Source organism: Gekko japonicus, unplaced genomic scaffold, assembly GCF_001447785.1.
Source record: "Gekko japonicus isolate JY-2015 unplaced genomic scaffold, Gekko_japonicus_V1.1 scaffold231, whole genome shotgun sequence".
Taxonomy (NCBI): domain Eukaryota; kingdom Metazoa; phylum Chordata; class Lepidosauria; order Squamata; family Gekkonidae; genus Gekko; species Gekko japonicus.
This window is the reverse complement of record NW_015165837.1, coordinates 1,347,919-1,371,373: the sequence shown is the minus strand read 5'-3', so window position 1 is coordinate 1,371,373 and position 23,455 is coordinate 1,347,919. Positions and strand designations below refer to the sequence as shown.

Genomic DNA, 23,455 nt, shown 5'->3' with positions numbered 1-23,455 from the left:
TATTATTCCAAAATATACTAATGGAGGCCCAGGGACCCAATTCAGCCCCTAGTGTTCCTCCAGCCCAGCCCAGGCCATGTTTTGAAGAACACTTTCTCCAGTACATACTTCCAAATGAGCCAAGATATAAAGCATAGTAAGTTCCCCCACATCCTCACATAAAGAACAGAAATGTCAAGATTCACTTTGATTCTTTAGCCTTTAGAACATTCTCCTGCCACCCCCAAGGTAAAAAACACAGACATATAGGATGCATCTAGAAGATGACACACATGAAGTTTTCTTGTACTGGATCAGACCATCCATTCATTAAGGTCAGTAGTACTGTCTACTCAGACTGACAGGAGCTCTCTAGGATCTGAGGCATCACCTACTTTCACATCACCTACTGCGAGGTCCTTTAAACTGGAGATGCCAGAGATTGAACCTGGGACCTTCTGCATACAAAGCAGAGGCCCTTTCACTGGGGGGGGGGCATCTTCTGGGCATGGAACAAGAGTTAATGAGGGGGGGGGGGGGGGGGTATTTGTGAATTTCCTGCATTGTGCAGGGGGTTGGACTAGATGACCCTGGAGGTCCCTTCCAATGCTATGATTCTACAATTTGTGTGCATCTCAAGCAAACAGGACTGCGAAGATGAATTGAATAAAGTAAGAAATCTGACTCTGCCTGTACTGCTATTAATATGGGGTAGAGGAGTTTTCCTGTGTTTTGAAGTAGCTGAGCTGCTTAAGGGGAAAGCTATGTCAAACTTTGGAGTTTGGAGGGGTGGGGCTAAAATAGTCCTTTTGCTCATGTATCAATTTGTGCAAGACTGAATCACTGAACATAATTAAGTTACTGGCTTTCAATCCTTGCTCAAATTAAAAAAAAAAAGGCCTGGTTAAAAGCTACTTGCTGATGAGTAACTTAAAGTATTGCTTACTAACTGCCAGTAGAATTCTTTACCTTGAAAAAGAAATCTGGGAATTCAGAGAATTCACTACCAGTGGCATAGTACAAGGTGCACCATTCTGAGGAGCAGCAAATATTTTTGCTTAAATTGAAGGTGTAAAAACATATATACACAGATTCTAAAACTAACTCCATTACTGCCCATCTAGGCAGTCTCTGTACCGTGCCTTGCCTCTCCCCCACTTTTGTCTATGCTGCTTGGCACAAAAAGCAATCTGAGTACCAAGCAAGCTTATTTCCCACTTGATCTGCTAGTTAAGTTTTGGCCTTCTTACAAGTTTCTAATATTTACCTGTTTGAAAACATGACTAAAAAATGCTCCAGACAAAAAAAAACACCAGAATTTTTGAAACATAATCTTAAAAGCTAAATGTTGCATAAGAAATAGAAAAACTCTCAGGATAAGGTTATACTTTGTGAGGCCAATTCTTTCTTCATGGGAGACAGAGAGGGGGGGAAAATGCCAGAATGTACATAAAGCCATATAGCTTCTACCATCATTGTGTCCATCTTCACAACTCTAAAAGTGAACATGTCTACCCTTACGGTGTGGGGGACACTACTGTAGACAAGGAAATACTTCTACAGGGAGGTTAAAGCTGGGAAGGCCAACTTCTGTTTTCTTGAGAGCTAATTTTGGCCTGTAAGTTGCCACTTACCTGCAAAGCATTAAGTGCTGCCTCCAGGGGAGCAGGAAGGAAAGCTCTTATAAACTGGAAAGGAGTAGGTTCTATCCCCTTCATCCTAACAAGCCATCATTATGCCACAAATAACTAAAATAGTTATAAAATAGTCAAGTGAGCTTTAGCTTATGAAAGCTTATGCCATTAATTTATTTTTCTTTGAGGTGCCTCAAGTCTCTTTGTGGTTTAAAAAGTGATGGAGGGGGGGGGGAGATGAAGTCTCTCTTGCAGGCTAATCAGTTTTCTGTTTGCTTGTGAATACAGCAAAATGCCAGACGTTCAAGGGGAACAAATGCATTTTGCTACATAATCAGATCCCTCAGAAAGCTCAGACTCAATAATAAAGCTGGTGCCACATATCAGACAGGCTTGTCTTACCTTTGGGCAATGCTGAGTCATGGCCAAATGAATGTGTCTCCCAAATGAAGCAGACAGGGACATGAGACAGCGATCAAATATCTACTCTTGACCCCCCCCCCAGGTGTGAATTTAAAAAAAATCCACAAGGAAAGGTCACCAAAACATTGGATTTTTCTACAACCTGGAGGAAACCTCAGACTTTCAGAAAAAGAAAAAAAAAGAACTGCTAAAGAACTGGGACCCAATGACATCAAAGGGAGGAGCTAGTGACATCACAGGCCATGGTCACTATCTATGGAGGTGGACCCATGTGGGATTTAGGGATGGGCTCCACAGAAATTTAGGGAGGCCTGGGAACCGCCCTAGCAATGTCCCTGGGCTGGGCTAACCCCAGGAACAGTTGCCTTCTTAGCACACTGCTTAGAAACTTAGAAAGTCCCACACACACCCCACGCTGGAATAAGAAAATAATATCAGGCCATACCACATTGCAATAAAGCCCCTACAACTGTATACAGAAATACTGAGCTTCCCTACCATTTGCCACAACTAGCCCACCACACAACCAGGATCAAGACTCCTAAGTGGACCAACAGACAGGCATACACTCATTTGAGAAACTGAGTATTACATTACAACACCTCTGGAACATTACAGATCAGTAGAGGCAGCACTGCACAGTGGTCAGAGTTGCAGATTGATGTGGGGAGACCCAGGTTTGTATTCTCACTCTGCTGGCTGAGTGACCCCGGGCCAAATCTCCCCTTCTCTACCTAACCTACCCCACAGGGTTGTTGTGAGGGTAACACACACACAATTTTTAAAAAGGTGTTCAAAAGTTGGAACTATTGGAAGGGGAAGGACTTGCCTGGGGCACCACTGGATCTAGGGCTGGTCCTGCATACATGCAGCTGGGATGAATCTGAATTAGCGTTACAGAGTGCTCAGGGGTAAAATCTGTAGGGGCTTGCTACATGTCCCCACCCCCTGGCCTCCTCTCAGGGCCGGCCCCAGTTTTTTAGCACACTAGGCTGCAACAAACTTTGCAACAAAATCTGAAACACTATGTACAACAAATACTTTTCAGCAAACTAAATCCTGGCTTGAGTCCAGTGGCACCTTTAAGATCAACAGATGAGCTTTTTTGTGCACAAACACTCTTCTTTAGATACAATGAAATATAGAGAGAGGGTGGGCAGTAACTTGCCCCCCCCCCCCGCCCACGGGAGTGCATGCCTGCCTTTCCAAAGGAGCCCGGCTGTCTTCGGAGGAAGTAGGTGGGCGGGAAGGGGCAGCGCACTCCATGGAGCCAGGAGGCGGGGAGCATCTGAGTGTTCTGGAGAAAGCCCAGTGCTTTCTTCAGAGGGGGGCGCTCGGGGGGGGGGAAGAAGGGACTAAAGGGGGCACTGCTCGGAAACCTCGGAGGCTCTCCACCGGTCCCCCGGCTTTTGGAGGGGCAGGGCCGGGTGCAGTTTGGCGCCCTTTGGCACTGACTGGCTGGTTCTAGGGTGCCAAACTGCCCCCGGCCCTGCCCCCGCCAAAAGCCCTGCATCTCCCTGACCACCCCCGCCGCCTCTTTCTCCCCGAGTCCGGCAAGCAGTCCTTGCGGGACTTGGTGAGAAAGAGGCAGCGGCAGCAGCAGTCAGGAAGATACAGGGCTTTTGGCGGGGGCTGGGGGGCTTTGGCGGGGGAGAGCCGGTTTGGTGCCCTCAGGGCCGGCCCGCGCTCTAGGCGAATGCCTAGTTCGCCTAGCGGGTGAGCCAGCCCTGCCTCTACATAAACAGTACAATTTAAGTGAAACGTTGTCTTGCCGTTTCTTCAGTAGTCAAAGAATTGCCTAGTTTAGGCTTGTATGCAACATTAAATTACATACTCTTTAAGCAGACATGTGCTTGCCCATCCACTAGAGATATGCAGAGAGTTACCAGTCTTCTTCTTGGGGAGGGAAATTATGTCAGTTCCCTGGATAGATCTCAAGGGTGTTGTGGAAGAGCTCCAGTGGAGGCACAGAGCCCATATGAAGGTCTACATGGAAACCACAAATAAATAACAATTCTGTAAACATTTTTGCTACACCTTAAGTAAGATGGCAGGGCTTCCAAGCACCAAATAAAATTGCTTTGAGGACCGCATCTGGGTCAGAGGTTGCTAATAAGTAGGGCATTCTTTGAAGTACAAAAAGTACTTAATTTGCTTTCAAAATAAGATACTGCTGAGTAATAGGAGCCAAATTAGACCGGATTATGTCACCTGAAGAGAAGTACAGAACAAAGCGACCTTCAACTATTTTGAAAATGTATTTTTTTAACACAGCACCTTCATTTTGGTAAATCTCACCTGCCTACTTTTGTCCATTAATTTTCAAATTGCTATAGATTTTAATTTGGCCTCCACTGGCTGTCTTATATGACTTACATAACTACTGTAAAGACAATGGATTAGTAGGTCAAGATCTCTTGTTTAAAAAGGCGATCAAAATGTAACTTGCATAATTCTTTCAGTTCACAATGCATATGGTATTCCCACATAATTTTTGTTTAGGACTCAGGCAAGCTGGGTGGGCAGTAATTAAGGGTAGGAAAGAACAAATTATTTCCAGCTACCAAGGATCAGAATTCTTAAAAGCAAAGCTTTCAGGCTTTACATACATAGAAATATAGGTTTATCTTCACTTAGAGTACACTATAGCAGATCAGATCTAGCAAGCCACCATCTTAGTTAAGTTACTGGAGTTTACATTGGCTAGGGTCCACCTAGCATATAGGAAATGTACAGAAGAATCTACACACATTGCTAGAAGGTATGGAAAATGGATACTGTAATCCATGGTTCCCAGTTTCAATCAGCAAAAGGTCAAGTATCCCTCGTAGATTATATCTGCTGCAACCACTTTCCCCATGATCAACTGGGAACTGGTCTAAGACAGGGCTTCCCAACCTTGTTGGGCCTATGGGCACGTCCAGAAATTTAAGGATGGGGAGTAGGTACTACAGGGGGAAAAATCACAAAACAGCTGTCATGGAGTGCTGGGGCCAATCACAAAATGTTGGGAGGATACAAGCATAGCATCCTAGACACCATGTTTGGGATTACTAGGCTAATGCATTATCCTCTACTTCAAAGTTGCACTTAGTCAGTGGCCTAGAAATCAACTAAATTTTGCATTAAAAGAAACCACTTGTCAGGGAAATTTTCCTGCTTTTGCTTCCCCACCACAACCCACTCATTTCAGCAAGACACAGCAAATCAGTTAAAATGCCCCCCTGGCCACATACACACACTTTAGTTAGCAAAAATGCAATCTGGCTCTAACCCATTATCTCAAGATGCTAAGCTCCCACAATGGCATTTCATGAAAATGCTGCCCCTTTCGAGCATGTTGCCTGAAAAGACAAGCTGAATTACCTACCTCCCAGTAGATACCCAAACCCTTCAGTTGTCCCTGTATTAATCATAGCACGAGTGCTGCAAGTACTGAGCTAGCTGGGCTGGGAGAAAGAACCCAGGAGAAAGTTGCCAGGAAGATGAGTTTGAGGGCGTGTGGGTGCTTGTAGCGTGCTGGAGAGTGGTGTTTTTGTCTGAGTCTGTTTCAGTCTTTTGTCTGGTCTGTTCCTTATTGAGCAAGGTATGTTTGCCTGGGGTTGATTGCAAGCCCTACCCTCTGCTGTTGCTGCTGGGGGCTTCTGAACTGTAAGGCTCCTCCTAGGCAGAATCAAAGGGCCCTTGGCCTGTGGCTCTTAGCCTGGAGTTCAGGCCTGAGGACCTTGCATCGCTTTAAATACCTTTAAACCACCAACCAGTTATGAAGGTAGAAAGCCAGCAAATGAGCGGGGGCCATCCAGTGTTTTGCAGAGAGTGCCACATGTACAATTATCTACCCACTGGGTGGAAATAGTGGGTTTATGCTTGCTACATGGAGCTCGTGGCTCTCAGGGAGCAGGTTCATTTTCTTGCAGCTAGGGTTGCCGACCTGGAGAAGCTGAGGCAGAGAGAGAGGTTTGGGGAAGAGACCCTCAGGGACTTACCAGAACAGTCTCAATCCTGTGCTGATAGCTATTCTGCTGTTGTTGAGAGTGAGAGTCTCAAGGTCGGAAGGTGTCAGTCTGAGGAGGAAGGATGTGATCCCTTAAAAGGGACAAAGGGGCGATGGACTGATATCCTTTTGTACCAAGAATACCCTGGAGGGGGTGGGGGTGGGTTGGCTTCTGGTAGTGGGTGATTCGATCATTGGGAATATAGAAAGTGGGGTCTGTGACAGGCAATGGACTGATATCCTCTCGTACCGAGGATACCCTGGAGGAGCTGGGCTTCTGGTAGTGGGTGATTTGATCATTAGGAATATACCCTTGACACTCCTATCTGAGATGGTCATCCTCTTTGACCAAGAGCACAGCTTCAGGAGGGACACACATGGAGTGGTGAGGGGGGTAGGGGACACCCGCCTAGCCAGCCAAATCAACTGAATCAACCCTGGCGATCAATGGGGTGACAGATGTCACAGCCAGATCATGGTTACTTTCTGGACACAACTTTCTCATAACCTCTAATGTCACCTGTTTTCTCCAGTCTGCAATTTGATTCAGGGAAGCTATTAATTGATCTATTTCATTTTGGTTGACTTTAAGATTGCTTTGTTACCTCAATGTGTTTTTTAAATTTTAATGTACTTTTATCTTTGACATGCCAATAAAGGTTGTCTGTCTGTCATTAGGAATATAAAAAGCGGGGTCTGTGACAGGTGTTTTGACTGCATGGTGACTTGCCTGCTTGGTGTGAAGGTTGCAGACATCACGTGCTGTCTAGATAGGTTAACAGATAGTGCTGGGGAAGAGTCAGCAGTCATGGTGTATGTTGTCACCAATGACACTGGGAAATGTAGTTGTGTGGTCCTGGAGAAAGAATTTAGGTTACTAGGCAGGGAGTCAAAGGCCAGGACCTCAAAGGACTGTTCCTTGCTGTTTGAAGAGGGATCACACCAAAATTAAATTATGAATACTTCATGTATATCTAAGCCTGATCTGGTCATGCTCTAAAATTTTAAAAGTTGCTTCCATAGATGCTGAGTAAGAAGTCCTCCTGAGTACAAATGAAAGCTAAGATGTTTCAAAAGGTTCAGTTCCCCCACAGATATTGCAAAGGTGTTTTGTAAACTAGGGTATATCAGTGTTCCATGAGCCAAGTGGGCCAAATGCTCTAACTTTACAGCAGATGAGCACAATTACGTGGTCTGAACAATGTTCAGAACCTTAGAACGTTTCAATTAAATGTGGAAGTACTAATCTTCAGCTTTTTGTATGGGGACGGGCAGAAACACAACTGCCAGAGAATAGCTGGGTGTCTGCTGTTTACCTGCTCACTGGTTCAAGCAGCCTTGGGAGAAAGGAAGGACCAGAAGACTGAAAGAATTAGTGCAATCAAAATGCTGACAATGGGAGAGAACAAAATGAGAAGCAAAGCTAACACAATATAAAAAGAAGAAATGAGAAAAGCCAAGATGAACTAGAGAGAAGTTTGTTTAGAAAGATTAGAGTGCAAGAGACCCCATGCAATCATGCCCCCTCAGAATGCTTATGTGCTGCCTGACCCATCTGGAATCCATTAGCTGTTAAGTATCCATGTTTGTCTTTTCAAGCTTACCTGAGTAGATTTATCCTTCATGCATGAAGGATAATGTATGTGGGGATCTCGAGGCCACTGTCCTGTGAGGTAAGGTCCTGTTATTGTATCCAAAGAAGAAGTTCGTCTTATGGTGCTAGAGGTTCTAATCTGCTGGGCTTTGGGCCGGTCCACTGAAAAAGAAAACATTTTATATGTACCATTGTTGATATGTTGGTGTTGTGAATAATTCAGCTGTTCACATCAGTTTTCAGTGTGGCATCTTACTCAAAGTTATTTTTTATCAGAAAATATGTCGAGATCAACTTCATCCTAACTCCTTGAACCAGAGGTAAATAAGAACTATGCCAGCTATTCAGTTAGTAGAAGGGACAGATACATCTACATACACTCAGGCATGGACAAGGGTAAATTAAGCCAGGAACATTTACAATATATGGCTGAATTTGGCTTGGTTCAGACACAAAGCTATATGGAAGGAAACTCAGCCTCTCTCAAATGATCCTTCCTCCCTCTCACAAGCAAATCAGTAATTTCCTGGTTTGCAGCAAACCAGAGTTTGCTATTTCAGATGTAATGGCAAACTTTTGTTTGCACTTGCTCTACAACCCATGGCTATGATTTGGCATTATGTATGAACCAAGCCACTGACTTTCAATTACACCTCACCACCTCACTTCTCATTTACTACCATTCATACAAGAGTCTGTATTCATATACAGTTTTCTTGATATTATGCATTTTGATAACTTCAAGTGAGCTACATATAATCCTAGGTAATTATGTGTTATAATTTAATCCTAATGAATTATTGTTCATTGGCAAAACCAGTTTTTTAATCAGGTGGCCACAGTAAGATTTCCGTCTGAAAACCTTAAAGTGGTGCTGCCAGTCTGTAGAGTAGATGGTACTGACTTATATGGACTAAGGAAGCCTCATAGGTTGTCCACCACCAAAACTGCAATGGACCTTTGAGGAATACTACCCCAAATACTGTTCCATAAACAAATCACTGGTGGACCCAAACCACAGCTCAAAGTGGTTACTGTGTAAAGAAAAAACAAACCACAACAGTCTTCTGAAGAGGAAAGGACTTATGCAAAGCCCTCCAGTAAAAACTAAACTGTAAGTTTCTAAGAGCCCCATCAAATAAGGAAGGGAAAAGAAGGGATTAACCCCACTGCATTAAACTTTTCCATCTCAGCGACAATGGAAAAAGGAACTATCCTAGACAGCATAGGGAGGAAGATACTTCCTTGCCAAGCTACACTCTTCAATCTATCTTGACCTACCTAATTCCACAGCAGCACATAGATCAAATCTGAGCTGATTTGCAATATGAAGGGAGATTTAGTGCCCCAGAAAGACAGTACCATTTATCTGGCAGCAATTCCCACCATCTGCACCCCTACACACATCTAGTTTGCTTCCTTCCCATAACTGGTTGGGGAGAATCGAAACCGAATATTATGTAAGTCTTCACAGGCCCGAGACATTATTTCAATTATCTGCTCAGCCCTATGACTGTTCTTCAGAAGCTAAAAACAGTGTTTTGGGTATTGGTTCTCATATTCTTATGGGCATCTCTCCCAAATACCTTTTGCATAGGGAGTGCCTTGAAGCGAAGGCCCATGTACGATCTTTGTATCAGATTTATAGGAGTTCTTGTTGTGAGTATTTCCCAGCAGTATATTTTGAAGCCAAAGCATCCTTAAGTAAATTGTTCAGAGAGAAAAAAAAAGCCGCCCTCCAGAAAAACTGGGAGCCTCTTCTCCAAGCCACAATTAGCAATGATGCTAGGAAATTTTGGGCGGTGATTTCCGAGGCTCTAGGCAGGAACAGTACTACGAATTCCTCAATTACCGCCAAGGCCTGGTACGAACATTTCCTGAAGATCTTTTCGGTAGATGGAAGGAGTGAAATTGAGGATCTCGAAATCAGTCTAGGGGATTGTCCCGAGTGGCCGCCGGTGCAGGATGTGGAGGTTGCCACGCTAATTGCTCAAATTAAGGCTGGGAAGGCGCCGGGACCAGATGCAATTCCCCCGGAGGCCATTAAAGTGATTCCGGAATGGTGGGCGTCCTTCTTAGCAGTTCTATTTACTGCTATAGACAGAACAGGAATAATACCTGAAGCATGGACCAATGCTATTATCGTTCCAATTTTTAAAAAAGGTGACTGTAGATCACCTAGTAATTATAGGCCCATTAGCCTGATTTCCATACTAGGGAAACTCTATGCAAGCCACTTGGCGTCTAAACTTAAGGCCTGGATGGCTGAACAAAAAATCCTAGGTATAGAACAAGCAGGATTTTGTCAGGGGAAGTCAACTCTGGATCACTGTATTGTGCTAAGTCACTTAGTGAATAAATACAAAAAAGGGAAAGGGTCCAAGTTGTATGCTGCCTTCCTGGATCTGAAGAGTGCTTTTGATACTGTCTCAAGGGAGCTTCTATGGAAGAAGTTAAGGCTGTTGGGAATTGAAATGAGATTGCTCCTGTTGATTAAGAAATTATATACAGATACCACTTGCCAAGTAAGAGGCTCTAGGGATGGTGATTTAACCCCGAAAATTTCCATCAAAATAGGGGTTAAGCAGGGCTGTGTATTGGCTCCCCTCCTTTTTAATCTTTTCTTAAATGATTTGACCACGGCTGTGTTACTGCATCTATAGCTTTGCAATAAAAGTATAACCGTTCCTGAATGCGCGTACTTCATTGTTAGCTGTGGGTTCTGACAGTGGTTTTGACTGCTCTTGACTGTATATAAGTGTGGATTGTTGCTGGGTTGTTTTGTGTGTTGTGTTCTGAGCTGAATAAAAGAAATCACTGTTTGATAAGAGCTGCCTCAAGCAATGCTCCCTCTAAGCTGTGGAGTCTTGTGAGCAAAAATTCTACTTTGTGAGCTACCAGCATTAAAGCTGTGAGCGAGTGATTTGGCTCCTACATAGACTAGTTTGCTTTGGAGCCATCCCTCCTGAGCTAAAACAAAAATGTATGAGCCAGAGGTTAAAAAACTGTGAGCTAACTCACACTAACTCAGCTTAGAGGGAACACTGGCCTCAAGTCCAGTACTTAATAGTAACCCTCTTGGTTTGGCCCTCTATTACAGTTGGGGGAGGAGGTATTTTATCCCTGAGGGGGAGCCGTAGGAGAGTCCTAGGGGAAAGGACAGTCCTGAGAAGAAAAGAGAGAACTCTGAGGAGAGAAAAGGGGAGACAGAAGCCATCTGGGTCCAAGGACAGAGAACAGAGTGACCTCAGAAGGAGAGCGTCAAGAAAGCTGAAGAACAGCAGCACCATCATCAACATAGCCAGCCAAGCCACAGAAGGCAGAGTGTGAACGAATTTAGAGAGAGAGTAAAAAACTCCTGCGGTTTTAGCAGGAAGATTTAAGAAAATCCCCTACTCTGTTAGGTTTTGTGATTGTGATTCAGAGGAGATTGAAACAATCGAACACGTATTCCTCCACTGTAGTTTGTATGATGACATTCGGGCAGTCTATTTAGAGGCCATACTTAAGAAAGATGTCAAACAATCAGATGACAGAATGTTATACCATTTATTGTCTTCACAAAATACAGTGGTTATTGAAGCGGTGGCTAATTTCTGTAACTGCCTTATAACGAGGAAGCTATGTGTTAAATCCATGAACTGAAGGGTGACTGTTTATGACTCTGATCCATGCCAATAAAGGTTTTGAATTGAATACCTTTTGCAGTGAAAACTGGTACAGAGAAACTACACTGTATGAAACAGTTCCATTATTTTATTCAAGATGGCTTTTTTACACAGGCAACAGGGTAGCCCTGTACAAAATGCTTCACAAAGTTACTTGGGTAAATTATTAGGGATTACTAGGGATAGGCACAAACGGAACCACAAAGCAAAATTTTTGATAAATTTTGCCCTGTTCGTGGTTCACAAAACAAAGATTGTGGCAGGTCTGCAGTCACAAACTTCCATAAACTTTTAAAGCAATTCGTGGATAAAGCAGAAAGCAGGGGTTTAAAGGGAATCTGAGTTTAAAGGGACCCTGTTTTCTGTTTCCCACAAAAGTCTCAAAAACAGCTGGGCATCAGGGAGCATTCTGCTCCTCAATGCTCAGCTGTTTTGGCCTGTCTTGTGCAGCCCCTTTAAAGTTTAAGGGAGTATACAAGAAAGCCTGAAAAACAGCTGTGTGGTGGAAACATCTGTTCCCCGTGGCTCATTTGTTTCAGGTTGTCTTGTGCTGTCCCTATAAACTTTAAAAGGACTGCTCAAGACAACCTGAAAAACAACTGAGTGGCAGCAGTGGCCACTCCCTGCCACTCAGCTGTTTTTTAGGCTGTCTTGTGCGGTCCCTTTAAAACTTTAAAGGGACTGCACAAGACAGGCCAAAACAGCTGAGCCGCCGCCGCTGTTTTTTGGGCTTTCTGCGGTCCCTTTCAACAGGATTTGTGGAGCCACGAAGTACAAACCTGCTCTGTCTGCCAAGTTTGGTTCACGAACCGACACAAACCGCATTTTCCCAGTTCTTGCCCATCCCTAGTCTATACTACTTGTAGTTTGCTATAAATTGGATCCTACAATGCAATTTTGCATCATTTAATATGCCATGTTAACACATTGTTTCAGTTCAATTTTTTAGACTTGGTTAGTTCTACAACCCACATCCTATTTCATTGTTTATTGGTTGTACCATCTTGTCGATCGTATTAGCTCATTCTGTGTAATCTACCTTGAATCCCAATGAGAAAGGTGGAAAAGGTAAAGGTTCCCTTGCTCGAAAGCCAGTCGAGTCCGACTCTAGGGTTGCGGTGCTCATCTCCGTTTCAAAGCCGAAGAGCCAGCGCTGTCCAAAGACGTTTCTGTGGTCATGTGGCCGGCATGACTAAACACCAAGGCACACGGAACGCTGTTACCTTCCCACCGAAGTGGTACCTATTTATCTACTTGCAATTTCTTGCTTTCAAACTGCTAGGTTGGCAGGAGCTGGAACTAGAGATGGGAGCTCACTCCATCATGCGGCAACTTGGGTCTCGAACTGCTGAACTACTGACCTTCCACAGCCTGCAGTTCAGCGTCTTAACCACTTGAGCCACCGCAGCTCCTTAAGAAAGGTGGACTATACAGTAAATAAATAAAATAAAATCTTTCTTCAGTACTCCTGTTTGCCATTTAATTCTTATTCCCTCTATAGCAGTTCTCCCAATCTCTGACGTATTTAAACAATTGCTCTGAAACCTATAGTAATTTGCTTTCCAAATGTATTTGTTGCTTTTTTAATCACTTTACACTTTGGAAATGCTGGGCATTTGACTAGTCAAAAAAGATTTGGTTAATTGACTGGTTCAGCATTCACTTTTTTCAAACAAAGATTAAATCAGCAGGCCTATTACTTATGCTAATTACCAAACCAAATAATTTTATTACTGTGAAATAATGGAATTACTCTTCAAAATTGTAAAGAATTCTTGCAACTTTTTGGAATGTTAGTTGATGTTTATGTTTATATAAAAATGGATATGCAGACTTTCTTCCTGTAGCGATTGTTCAGCTAAGTAGTATTTGACTGCTGATATTGCTTAGAGAAAAGCAAGCTCCATTATTACATACATCATCTTTTCTATTAGTTGTATATTACCTCAACACCTATATCACATATGGGGGGAGAACTAGGAGTATCAATATATATATTTTTGTATTTAGATGGAATGACAAAGTAATAGTCTTAAACAAAGTTTCAAAATTTGGCATTCGCTCTTGAAGTCATGTTTCCTGTGTATTACTGAAATAAGCAAGATACTTTTCCAGACAAGTATTGTGGGGTTGTGTAACCTGCACTAGTACCTTTTAAACACAGCAATCAAAACTAGGAAAGATTCAAACTATTGAGTAACTGTTGGTAGAGATAAAATGATGACATGACCCCTAGACTGCTAATGAATGCTTGAGTTACAGTCCAAACCAGAATATTCAAGAATATCTATATTTCTAAAATACTAGAAATAGTCTGGCTTAATTGTTTGCTAAACTCTGATGCCATCCCATGAATTTTCATTTAGAACCACTTGTAGAAAGAAAATGCAGTAATATACAGTACACATACAGTAAGCTTGAAATTTGGGGAAACAAGAAAGGGGACCCGCGATACTCGGGGGGGGGGGAAGAGCTCCACGCAGAGCAGGAGGAGTAGGAAGCAGCAGGTAAGCCTCCCCCCGTGCATCCCTGGACACCGGTGGCACGGCCTGAGCAACTGCCCGCCACCAAGCCCCCCCGTCCCCGGTCTCCTACACCCTCTCCATCACCACCCCCGGCTCTGGCGGTGAGGCTTGAGCGGCTCCCAGCCACTGGGCCTCGCCAATCTCCTCCACCCCCCTCCCCGGTCTCCTCCCCAACCCCCGGCTCCTGCTGCAAGGCCTCAGTGGCTTCCAGCCACCAGGCCTCGCCAATCTCCTCCACCCCTCCCCCAGTCTCCTCCCCCACCTGCAATTCCTGTGGCGAAGCCCGAGCAGCTTCCAGCCACTGGGCCTCACCGATCTCCTCCACCCCCCTCCCCCGGTCTCCTTCCCCACCCCCAGTTCCTGTAGCGAGGCCCAAGCAGCTTCCAGCCACCAGACCTCACTGTGATGGTGTAGTGGAAGCGCGGCGAATAATCCAAACCACAATATGTTAGTGCTGAACTATATACAGTGGTTTTATTTACAATATTATACATACAGTCCAAGTAAGCACTGATAGAATCCACATTCATAGACAGACTAACAAAGTGCTTCGCAAGACATCCAAATTATGAGAGTGATACTGTACAGACAGAGTACACAGAATTTATATGCTGGGCCTCCTCCACCACCACCCCCCCTGGTCTCCTTCCCCACCCCCGGTGGCGCAGCCCAAGTGGCTTCCAGCTGCCAGGCCTCGCCAATCTCCTCCTCCCCCCTCCCCCGGTCTCCTCCCCCACCACCGGCTCCTGCGGCGAGGCCTGAGCGGCTTTCAACCGCCAGCCCACCGCAGAGTTCCCAGAGCGTTCCCTGCGCATGCGCTGGGAAGGCTCTTTTACTTTTGGGGGGATTTAAATATCCCCCCTATATTTTTCCCTACTTTTTAGATTTTTGTGCACACCTGGGAACTGCCCCAAGTGTGCAGGAAAATCTCCCTGCCCCCCCAGGTGCCCCTGATGTGCGGATTTAGATATCCGCACACAGGGAGTGCCTTCACTATTAGATTTACAGATAGGCAACAAGCCACTATGGTACATAGAAATCACAGTGTTTTCAAATGCAAAACTTTGTCTCTTAACTTGGCTGCTGTTGTTCCCAACAGCTCTTCTGCCCTTATATTCTCCCACCATACGCAGAAAGGGACTCTGCTAGCCTCAGAAAGGTTCACCCCATCATGAGTTTTAGAGATGAAGCAGCTATTCATGTCATGGAAATACATAATGCAACCTTCATATTGAATTAATGCATCTTAAGAGAAGGAGCCTTAAGAATAACTTTACTGAGATACTAATAGTCCATTGGGCATATTTCTATGTTAACCCCAAGGCATCCTACTTGATTTTTATTTCCAGTTCTGCAGCTCTTCAAAAATGAGGTTTTATGCCCAGAATAAAGGTTAGCTTTTTGCTGTGGTGATGAACACTAGGAGCTACTGCTATATTTATAAAAACACTTTTGTTATACCATTAAATTACAAGAAATTAAAAATAGGCTATGATTCATTTTGTGGTAACAAGAATTAGAAAGTATGTTGATGACAATATAAAGACTCTAATAATAATAATTCAGTGCTGAAGGCACAACCGACCTATAGCAATCCCTCATGGGATTTTCAAGGCAAGAGGTAAGCAGAAGTGGTCTGTCATTGTCTTCCTCTGCATAGCAACCCTAGTCTTCCTTGGTTGTCTCTCATTCAACTACTAAGTATGAAAGCTGGAAAATCTGTTTGGCTCCTACATTTTTTGGATGGGATCCTAGAGCCAAACTAAAGCTGTCAAGATGCAAGTTAGGCAACAATGACCTTACATCTAACATCTACCACTTTAAAGTACATAAACTACACTATATAACTATCAACAGTTAACACAAAGTAACACAAAACTGTGGGTTTTTTAGTCTTCTAGTCTTCATTCAGATATGATTTACAACTCTACTCAAAGCTAACAGCTGAAGCTATGTCAGCCCATAACAATACCATATTTTTCCACAAAAGAAAAAAAAATAATGATACAAACCAATAACAACAACACGGTAAACAAAAACAAGTGAGCTTAGAAACAGACATAATTATGCCAGAACTCATCACCAACAAGTTTACAAGCAAATTTACTACATAAATCAACTGAGCTGGCCAAATATAAATATTTTAACTTAAATGCCATCCTAAGTTACACCCCTCTAAGTCCTACAACAGCGTAATTCTACTTAGGATGTTACGCAGCAGACTGTCTCATGCCCTCCTAACAATATACAAGGCTAGAGATGCGAAAGCCTGGGGGAAAACACAGGAAAATACAGTTAGCACCATGGCTATAGAAACAGCTATATAGTTAAATGCCAATAACTTACAAGCACCTGTGCTGTGAACTCCCACAGACCTGTCTACTATCAGACACATCGACTGACTTCTGCAGTACACTATTATTGTTAGTCCTATTACTATGTGCTGGAAAGAGTAAGAGCTTCCTCCATAAACATATGAGCACTAAAAGGAAATGCCACTGTCAATATAATTTCCTTACTGCTGCCAGTACAATTTGTGCATGTGGATCAGAGATCCCTTTTTAAAGAAACAATGGACTTGAGTGTAGCACATCTATGGAATTCAACAAGAGTCTTGTTTACAAATATCATGAGTGGATGAAAGTCTACAGCTTAAGAACATAACGTTAAAACATTTGATTTTACATATTCTACAAAAGCTATTTTAACTCTTCATTATGTTAAATTAAATGGGTGAGGTTATAAGTTGCAACTATCACAAAGTGTGCCATTAGACTTTGGGATCACTCATGCCTTCTTAAGTTCTAATCCTGATAGTAGCGTAAGAAGATTTGTGTGCACGATGACAACATGTTTCTACAGCAGTGTTTAGGGATAACTGAGTTGCATACCAGTGGCTAAAACAACCTTCTGTCCCAGTTAACTAAGTCAAGAGGAAAAAGCACGTCTTAATAACCAAGCAGCAACAATTTTAGAAAGCAAATAAGTTTCTGCCCTCCACTTCTCAAAAAAATCACTATGCCACAAATTACTAACTTTGCCTGAGAACCAAATTGCTGCATATATCATGGGGCTTCCCCACCCGACCCTTTCAGGCTGCAGTTGTCCAGCACCCATCAAAGACCAAACTTATCTAGACTGCAGACATAAAGTGAAACAAAAGTTTTGTAGCCTAGTTGCACTTGGGGATTTGCAAGACTGAACTAGGAATAATCTTAGTTTGGATATCTCGGTGGATTTCCAAAGACAGGTGGAGGGATTTTTTTCACCAATTACCCTCTCCTAGTGCAGGCCTTCAAGTGCCCCCACACCCCAATGCTGTTTCTGGGAGTCCTTCAGGAGCAACATTTGGGGCTGCAGAAGGAGAGAGGTTTTTTTAAAAAAAGTCATGTTCCATGAATGAAAATCTCTTCAGCCTGTGGAAATCCTATGTGGGAGCCACCCCATCTAATCTTATTCTGAGACCATTGTTTACTGCATAGGGACAAGAACTAGTTTTCAGCAAAGTACACAGTGCATCCCCAAAGGACATCCCAGAAATTTCCTTTCACAACATTTTTATACTCAGTCTGGGTAAACACACAGATACTATCGTATGTGAAATGAGATACAGAAAAGTCTATGCTACTTAAATTTGAGTACTCTAAAACTGGCACTCATGATTCACCAAAAAGGGGGGGGGGGAGTAACTAGGGAGCCAATAAGAACGAAGTTTTCGTTGCACAGTCATGATTTATTGCATTGGCCAAGTGCTTTTCACATTAAAGAAAATGTATCATGCCAGTCATATTCCAGGTAGCATGCCCAATGAGCAATGGGAAGGGGAGGAAAGAGGGAGAGGCAATGGGGAGGGGCAATGAGTAATAGTGAGGGGAGGAAAGAGGGAAGAAATTCTAGGTCTAAGAGAATATACTTAGAAGCCACCACACTTGTTAGGTGAAACCTTTGTAAGAGTTATTTCCTTATCAATAGCCCATTACAGGCTAGTAGGTAAACAATGCATCTTCATCTATTATAAATGATAGGTAGCAGTATCCCCAATTATATGCAGATAACTACATTTTAATGTTATTTTATATAATGAATGTATAACTTATGTCTTAGTACAAAGCAAGGAGATTTAGGAATAAAACATTTTTACAAATTTGTTTTCTAAATTTGGACATCTTCGTATAAAACTAGAAAAATATGGATGGATATGCGAACTTACAAGATGCAAGATATTTTATTACAAAGAAAGTGCAATGCTATTAGGGGCTGCCTACATTTCTCCCAATGAAAAGAAACAACATTTGGTCAAATAGAATGTTAATGCAGTAGCACCAAAATTACCAATACATAAGTTATATAGCTTTCTGTACTGGGCTTACTCACATGTCCATTTCTCAGAGCCAAGCTTTCATTAATAATAAGGCATGTATATTTGTCTTCAAAGATATATACGGCAAGTTGGAAAGGACAGAACTGTAGTATCAAAACCTGGAATGTTCAAAAATCTGCTTGCAAAATATTCATGCATAAAGCAGAACATGCAGTGGCTTCTGCTTTTTAAAATGAAGGTGGATGAATTTCATAAACACACTGGATTTATACAGGAAGATGTAGCAGTATTTCGAGGGGGGGAGCTGCCCTATAAATTTAAAACATAAAGCTCTCCCAGCTTGATGGCATTTGAAATCGGAGCAAGTATTCATCTTAAAACAAACGTTTTAGGGTATCGTTAAGACGCCAGAGAGGAAAAGGATAACGGGAGAAAAACCACACACTCTGAGGAAGCTGTTTTCATTCATGCAGTAGTGATGTCAGCGTCTGCAGTGGCAGCTGCCTGGACCTGTAGACACTTCAAATCCATAGCAATCCTGCAGATTTCTTTTAAGACCCTCTGGCAGCTCTCTAACTACCAAAGCTGTTGAAGTGAGACTGCTCAGAAAAGATGTAAGATATACCTAACATTTTAGAAAAATAAAGTCAGTCCAAATCATACAGTGTCTCCAGCACAGACTGAATAACGCACTTCACTAGTACAGTCAAACCCATGCACTGCAGTAAAAATACTAATGCAAAAAGAAAGCAACATTGCACATTAAGTGTGACTTAAAATACAAAAAGTTCAGAAATATGACAAACATGAATACCACACCTTTGGCAGCTGTTAAAATAATCACACACTCAAATAGTTATTAAAGCAATTAGCAGGTGAAGCCAGATTTGTTGTCCCTCACACAGAAAGTTTTCAAAGTGCCACTCCAGGTTCTCTGCAGATATTCCATAATATAGGCTGACTTTTCAATTTTACTACATTGGACAAACCCTATCACAACTGATACAAGATCAAGCCAGAATGGAATCGGTCATGCTAAAGTGAAAGCTGGTGCACAAAGCTCAGGTTTCTAAGTTTTACTTTTCCTACTTGCACAATTAAATGATGCTGTTATTTTGTTGTCGAGTGAATATTTCTGTAAAAAAGGAGTTACTAAACAGCAATTATTTCATTTTAATTTGTTCCAGATCTGCAGGGTGAGGTCCATTTTCTAATGAAACTAGCTTGACTCAGACAAGGGGGTTATAGTTCTTGGCAGCCAATTTATAAAAAGTTTTTTAGCATCTCATAACCGCATTATGCTCTGAATATCGCTACAACAGCTTAAAGCAGATAGAACCAATTTAGTGCTGTCATTCAGTTTTAACTTAAGCTGTTAAATAATACAGAAAGGCAACAAAAGATATCTCATCTTTTTGAAGAGTTAATATCCTTCTAAAATGTTTTAGATGGGAAAGTTACACGTTCTAAGAAGTTATACTGTATTTTCCCTAAATAAATATCCCCCTTGTTGGTGGTTTGACATGCAAACTATAGTAAAATTTGTATGAATGTTGAACTGAATACTTTATTTAAAAACAAATGCGCAAAATCTACTTTTTGCCTAACTGTAACAACACAGTCAGGGTTATGGGCAGATACACATTAACATCTAGAAAGTAAATCATTTTCTAGGCCTAAAAATGTGGATTAAACTTCATTATACGAAAGATGTCAATTAAAAAAAATCAGTTATCACAGGCCTGTTGCATACTTTGAATGTAAGGAAGAAATTTATTTTTTGCAGTAAATATTTGTCAGCTTGACACAGTTGAAGCAGTGTTTTGGAGGAATATAAGTAGTTCTGTACTATTCTAGTTACCATACCTGCTCAACCAAAGCTGCAAGGACTTAAAGGTAGGTATTGTCTTTAATACTAAGTTAAAAGGAGTATACAATTTGCATCTGAAGCTTAGCAAAACTGAAGTAGAAGAACTGAAAGATCCAAGATATCCGAAAGCTACAGCAAATAAAGTGGTGTGTTTAGAGGGAGTGAACTACTAAAATGGCCACAGACACTTTAGAAAATGCAAGATATTAGCTAAAATTAAAATGCAGTTCCTGTGAGCTTTACCTTTTTCAAGAGGTATTCTGAATGTTTTAGTTCCTCCTGATATAATTGTCACAGAATTTAACAAAAAATATTGCTCAGTCTTAATGGTTTATTTTAGCTCTGAGTGGCTGTATTTAAGGAGGGTATTATGAAAGCTTTATGGAGCAGTGCTCTAGATGCTAATATGGTTTGTGCATCTTAGGTTTGATAAATATTACCTGTAGCTGTGCTTGTATTAAGCCACACTGAGAACATTTGTATTAGAACCAGTGCTTGGGCAGTATGCCCTTGTTTAAACTTTTTTTTATCCCTTCCCATTGTGCAGGGACATTTGTTATCTGAAGTTGTTATTTACAGGGAAGCATCCTATGGGCTGGGAAAACACGTTTTATCTCTGCATGTTGGAGTTTGTAAGGGCATACATCGTAAGATTTAAGAATCCATCATTTAAGACTTTCTTTTCAAGAAGGTCCTAAAGTTTAACTGACATGACATAAATCACACCAAAAAAAAAAGAAAGAAACATGTATACAGGAACGAAGATAGTATTTAGTAAGGGGGGGACCACTAAGACCTAGCATCTTTGGGAGAATATAAGGCATAACCTTTCAACATGCCCAGGATCACACACTTGTATTCTGCAATACTTCATTTAAGTTTCTCTCCCTCACATTCTCACTCATTAACATTCTCCCCCACATTCTCACTCACTCCAGCCACAGACATTGGCTGCATGATGGGGAAGTTTTGGCAGCCCCTCTTCAGCCACCCTGGCTGCAAATATTACGGAAGAACGGGTGAAGGGTCTAAAGGGGCATCTTCTAAACATTAAGGTTGCAGTCCTGCACTAAGCAGAACTGCGGTGCTTACTTCTGAGTAGGCATGCAGAGAACTGGTCATGCATCCTACGGCAAACTTCAACTCTCCTAGAAGATAGATCCTTATGAGGGCTGTGGGGAGCCCCTGGTATCCTATTCTTATCAGGGATGCGGTAGTGTCAGGATCTAACCCTCGTCTTCTCAAGCTGAAGGGGGCAAGCACGGGAGCCACTGAACGTCTCCCCCTCGGGGTGGATCAAAGTCTCCACAGACCTTCTGGGGCGGGGAGGGGGGGAGAAAAGCGCGCGTCTGCTATGGGGTCGGCCCCTCGCGTGCCATTATTACCTCGATAAATGGGCGAAGTGGGGCTCCTTCTCTCAGGTGAGGTGCTCCTCCGCCTGCCGTTACTGCTGCTGCAGCTGCTGTCGGGCGAGTGTCTCTGCCTCACCTTCCCCCGCCCGGGCTCCGTCGCACCGCCTGCTGCTCCCGGAGAGGAGGAGGCGGCGGCGGCCCCCAGGGCCAGAGGCGGGGTGAAGCTAGGCGGGGGCGGGCTGCCGCCGTTGCCGCCCCCTCCTCGGGCCCCTCCTGGGCCCGTGTTGCTGCCGACCGAGGCTGAGGCGGCGGGCGAGCGAGTCGGGCTGTGCTGGTTGCCCCTCAGGAGCTGGAAAGGGACGGTAGCGCGGATGGGCTGGAGGAGCCGGCTAGTCCCCGCGCTGCCACCGGGGGCGCCGCCGCCGCCGCCGCTTCCTCCTCCTCCCCCGCCAACCGCACCGGCCCCGTTACTACCGACTGGGGCTCCGGCGCTGCCGCTGGTGGGGGACGCGGTAGCGCCGCGGCGCATTCTCGGCGGGGGCTGGTGGTGAGGAGGGGTCTGCGAGGAGGAGCTGGACATGGCGGGCGGCGGCGGCGGCAGCTGGAGGGCGAGAAGGAAACAAGGACGGCTTCCCTCTCAGACGCTCACACGCCCCCTGGCAAAAAGGCGAGCGGGGCCGAACGCGGCGAGCTCCGGACCGTTCCGCGCTGCGGTTACCGCCGGGCTGTGGCCATCGCTGCCCGCCCCGGCAGCTCAGCTCTTCGCCGTTTACATCGTCCATACGACGCCAGCTGCCGAGGGGGTGATGGAGGGGGCGCTTCTGCCTGGCGGCTCGCTCGATGGGACGCTTCCGCACCTGCGGTGTCGCTTCCCCCAACTGCTCCTCCTGCTCCTCCGCCGCCCTCCCTCCGAATGGCACTCCGCAGGCTCCACCACCCCGTCCGTGGCGGGCGAGGGGCGTCAGGCCGTACGCCCATTGGACACTTAGTCTCCGTTAGCTCGACTCTGATTGGCTACAGGCCGACAATGGACGGCGGCTCCATCCAATCGGCTGCCTCCACTTACCTGGAGGAGGAGAAGGAAGAGGTGGTAGTTAGAGCTACGGAGAGGGGGAAGAGGGGAGGTCGAAGGTAGCAGAGTGGAAGTTATCCCTTTAGGATGAATGACGCTTCGCTAAGCTAATGTTGCTGAGAACACGTGAGAAGGGACGGTTCTGACAGCTCTCTTAATTCTGCATTTTAAACTTTTATAGTGTGCTGTATTTTCAAGCTAGTAATCAGCCAAACAGGCAAGGTGGATTTAACAAACATTTTACAACTTTGTGACTAAACTTTTCATATATTCATATGTGTTGACTTTATCAGTACAGCACAGAAAGTTCAGTTTTAACAGTTAACTTAAGTGCTTATAAAACAGCATATGGCAGATGCTGCCACAAAGAAGAGAATGATCCTTCTGTACCTTGTTTTCAGACTAAGGATTTTTTTAACTGCAGAGTTAACTGCTTTTAATCGTTTAAAACTTACACTGTTAATTCAAATTTCTTCAATCTAGTAGCAGCCCATACTATTTTGCATTTGTAAGCATCAGTGTTCGTTTACATGGCATTCTTCGGACAGCTCCTGTTTGTGCCCCCACTTTCCTCCCCAATGGGGAGCCACAGTAGCTTGCAACATTCTACCCGCTGCCATTTTACTGTGACAACAATCCTGTGAGGTAGATTAAGCTGCTAGAGGACAGGGTTTTGTGGCAGAATGGGGATTTAAACTTGAGCCTCCCAGATCAACACTGACCACTGCACCACATTGAGAGTGCTCATTACTTGAGATACTGAAGTGATCCTGTCATTTGAGATACTGAAGGCACAGGTTATCCATGGGGTTCTAAGGTTAGACTCGGGCCTGGATCCCACCAAACAACAGATGAGATGGTCAAGCTGTTTTTATACTGACTGAACAAATTGGGACTGAAGAGGTAACTTCTGTGGTTAAATGATTCCCCATGAACAACACAGCATTTAGTCATATAGTTCTTTCCTGTGCAGTCTGCATAGTAGTTAGATACAGTTTTAGTACCTGATCTGCTCTTTGTGTG

General features: G+C 43.7%; 1 protein-coding gene across 1 annotated transcript in view; it reads right to left on the bottom strand.

Moving 5' to 3' along the window:
• GLCCI1 (glucocorticoid induced 1) overlaps positions 1-21,949 on the bottom strand; it is a 53,370-nt gene extending 31,421 nt beyond the window's left edge. The window contains exons 1-2 of the mRNA XM_015410944.1: positions 21,394-21,949; positions 7,635-7,786 (exon numbers count right to left, since the gene is read on the bottom strand). Of these exons, the coding sequence (XP_015266430.1) occupies positions 7,635-7,786; positions 21,394-21,940 (699 nt within the window). The 5' untranslated portion in view covers positions 21,941-21,949. The remainder of the gene's footprint in view (positions 1-7,634; positions 7,787-21,393) is intronic.
• Positions 21,950-23,455: the final 1,506 nt, after the last annotated feature.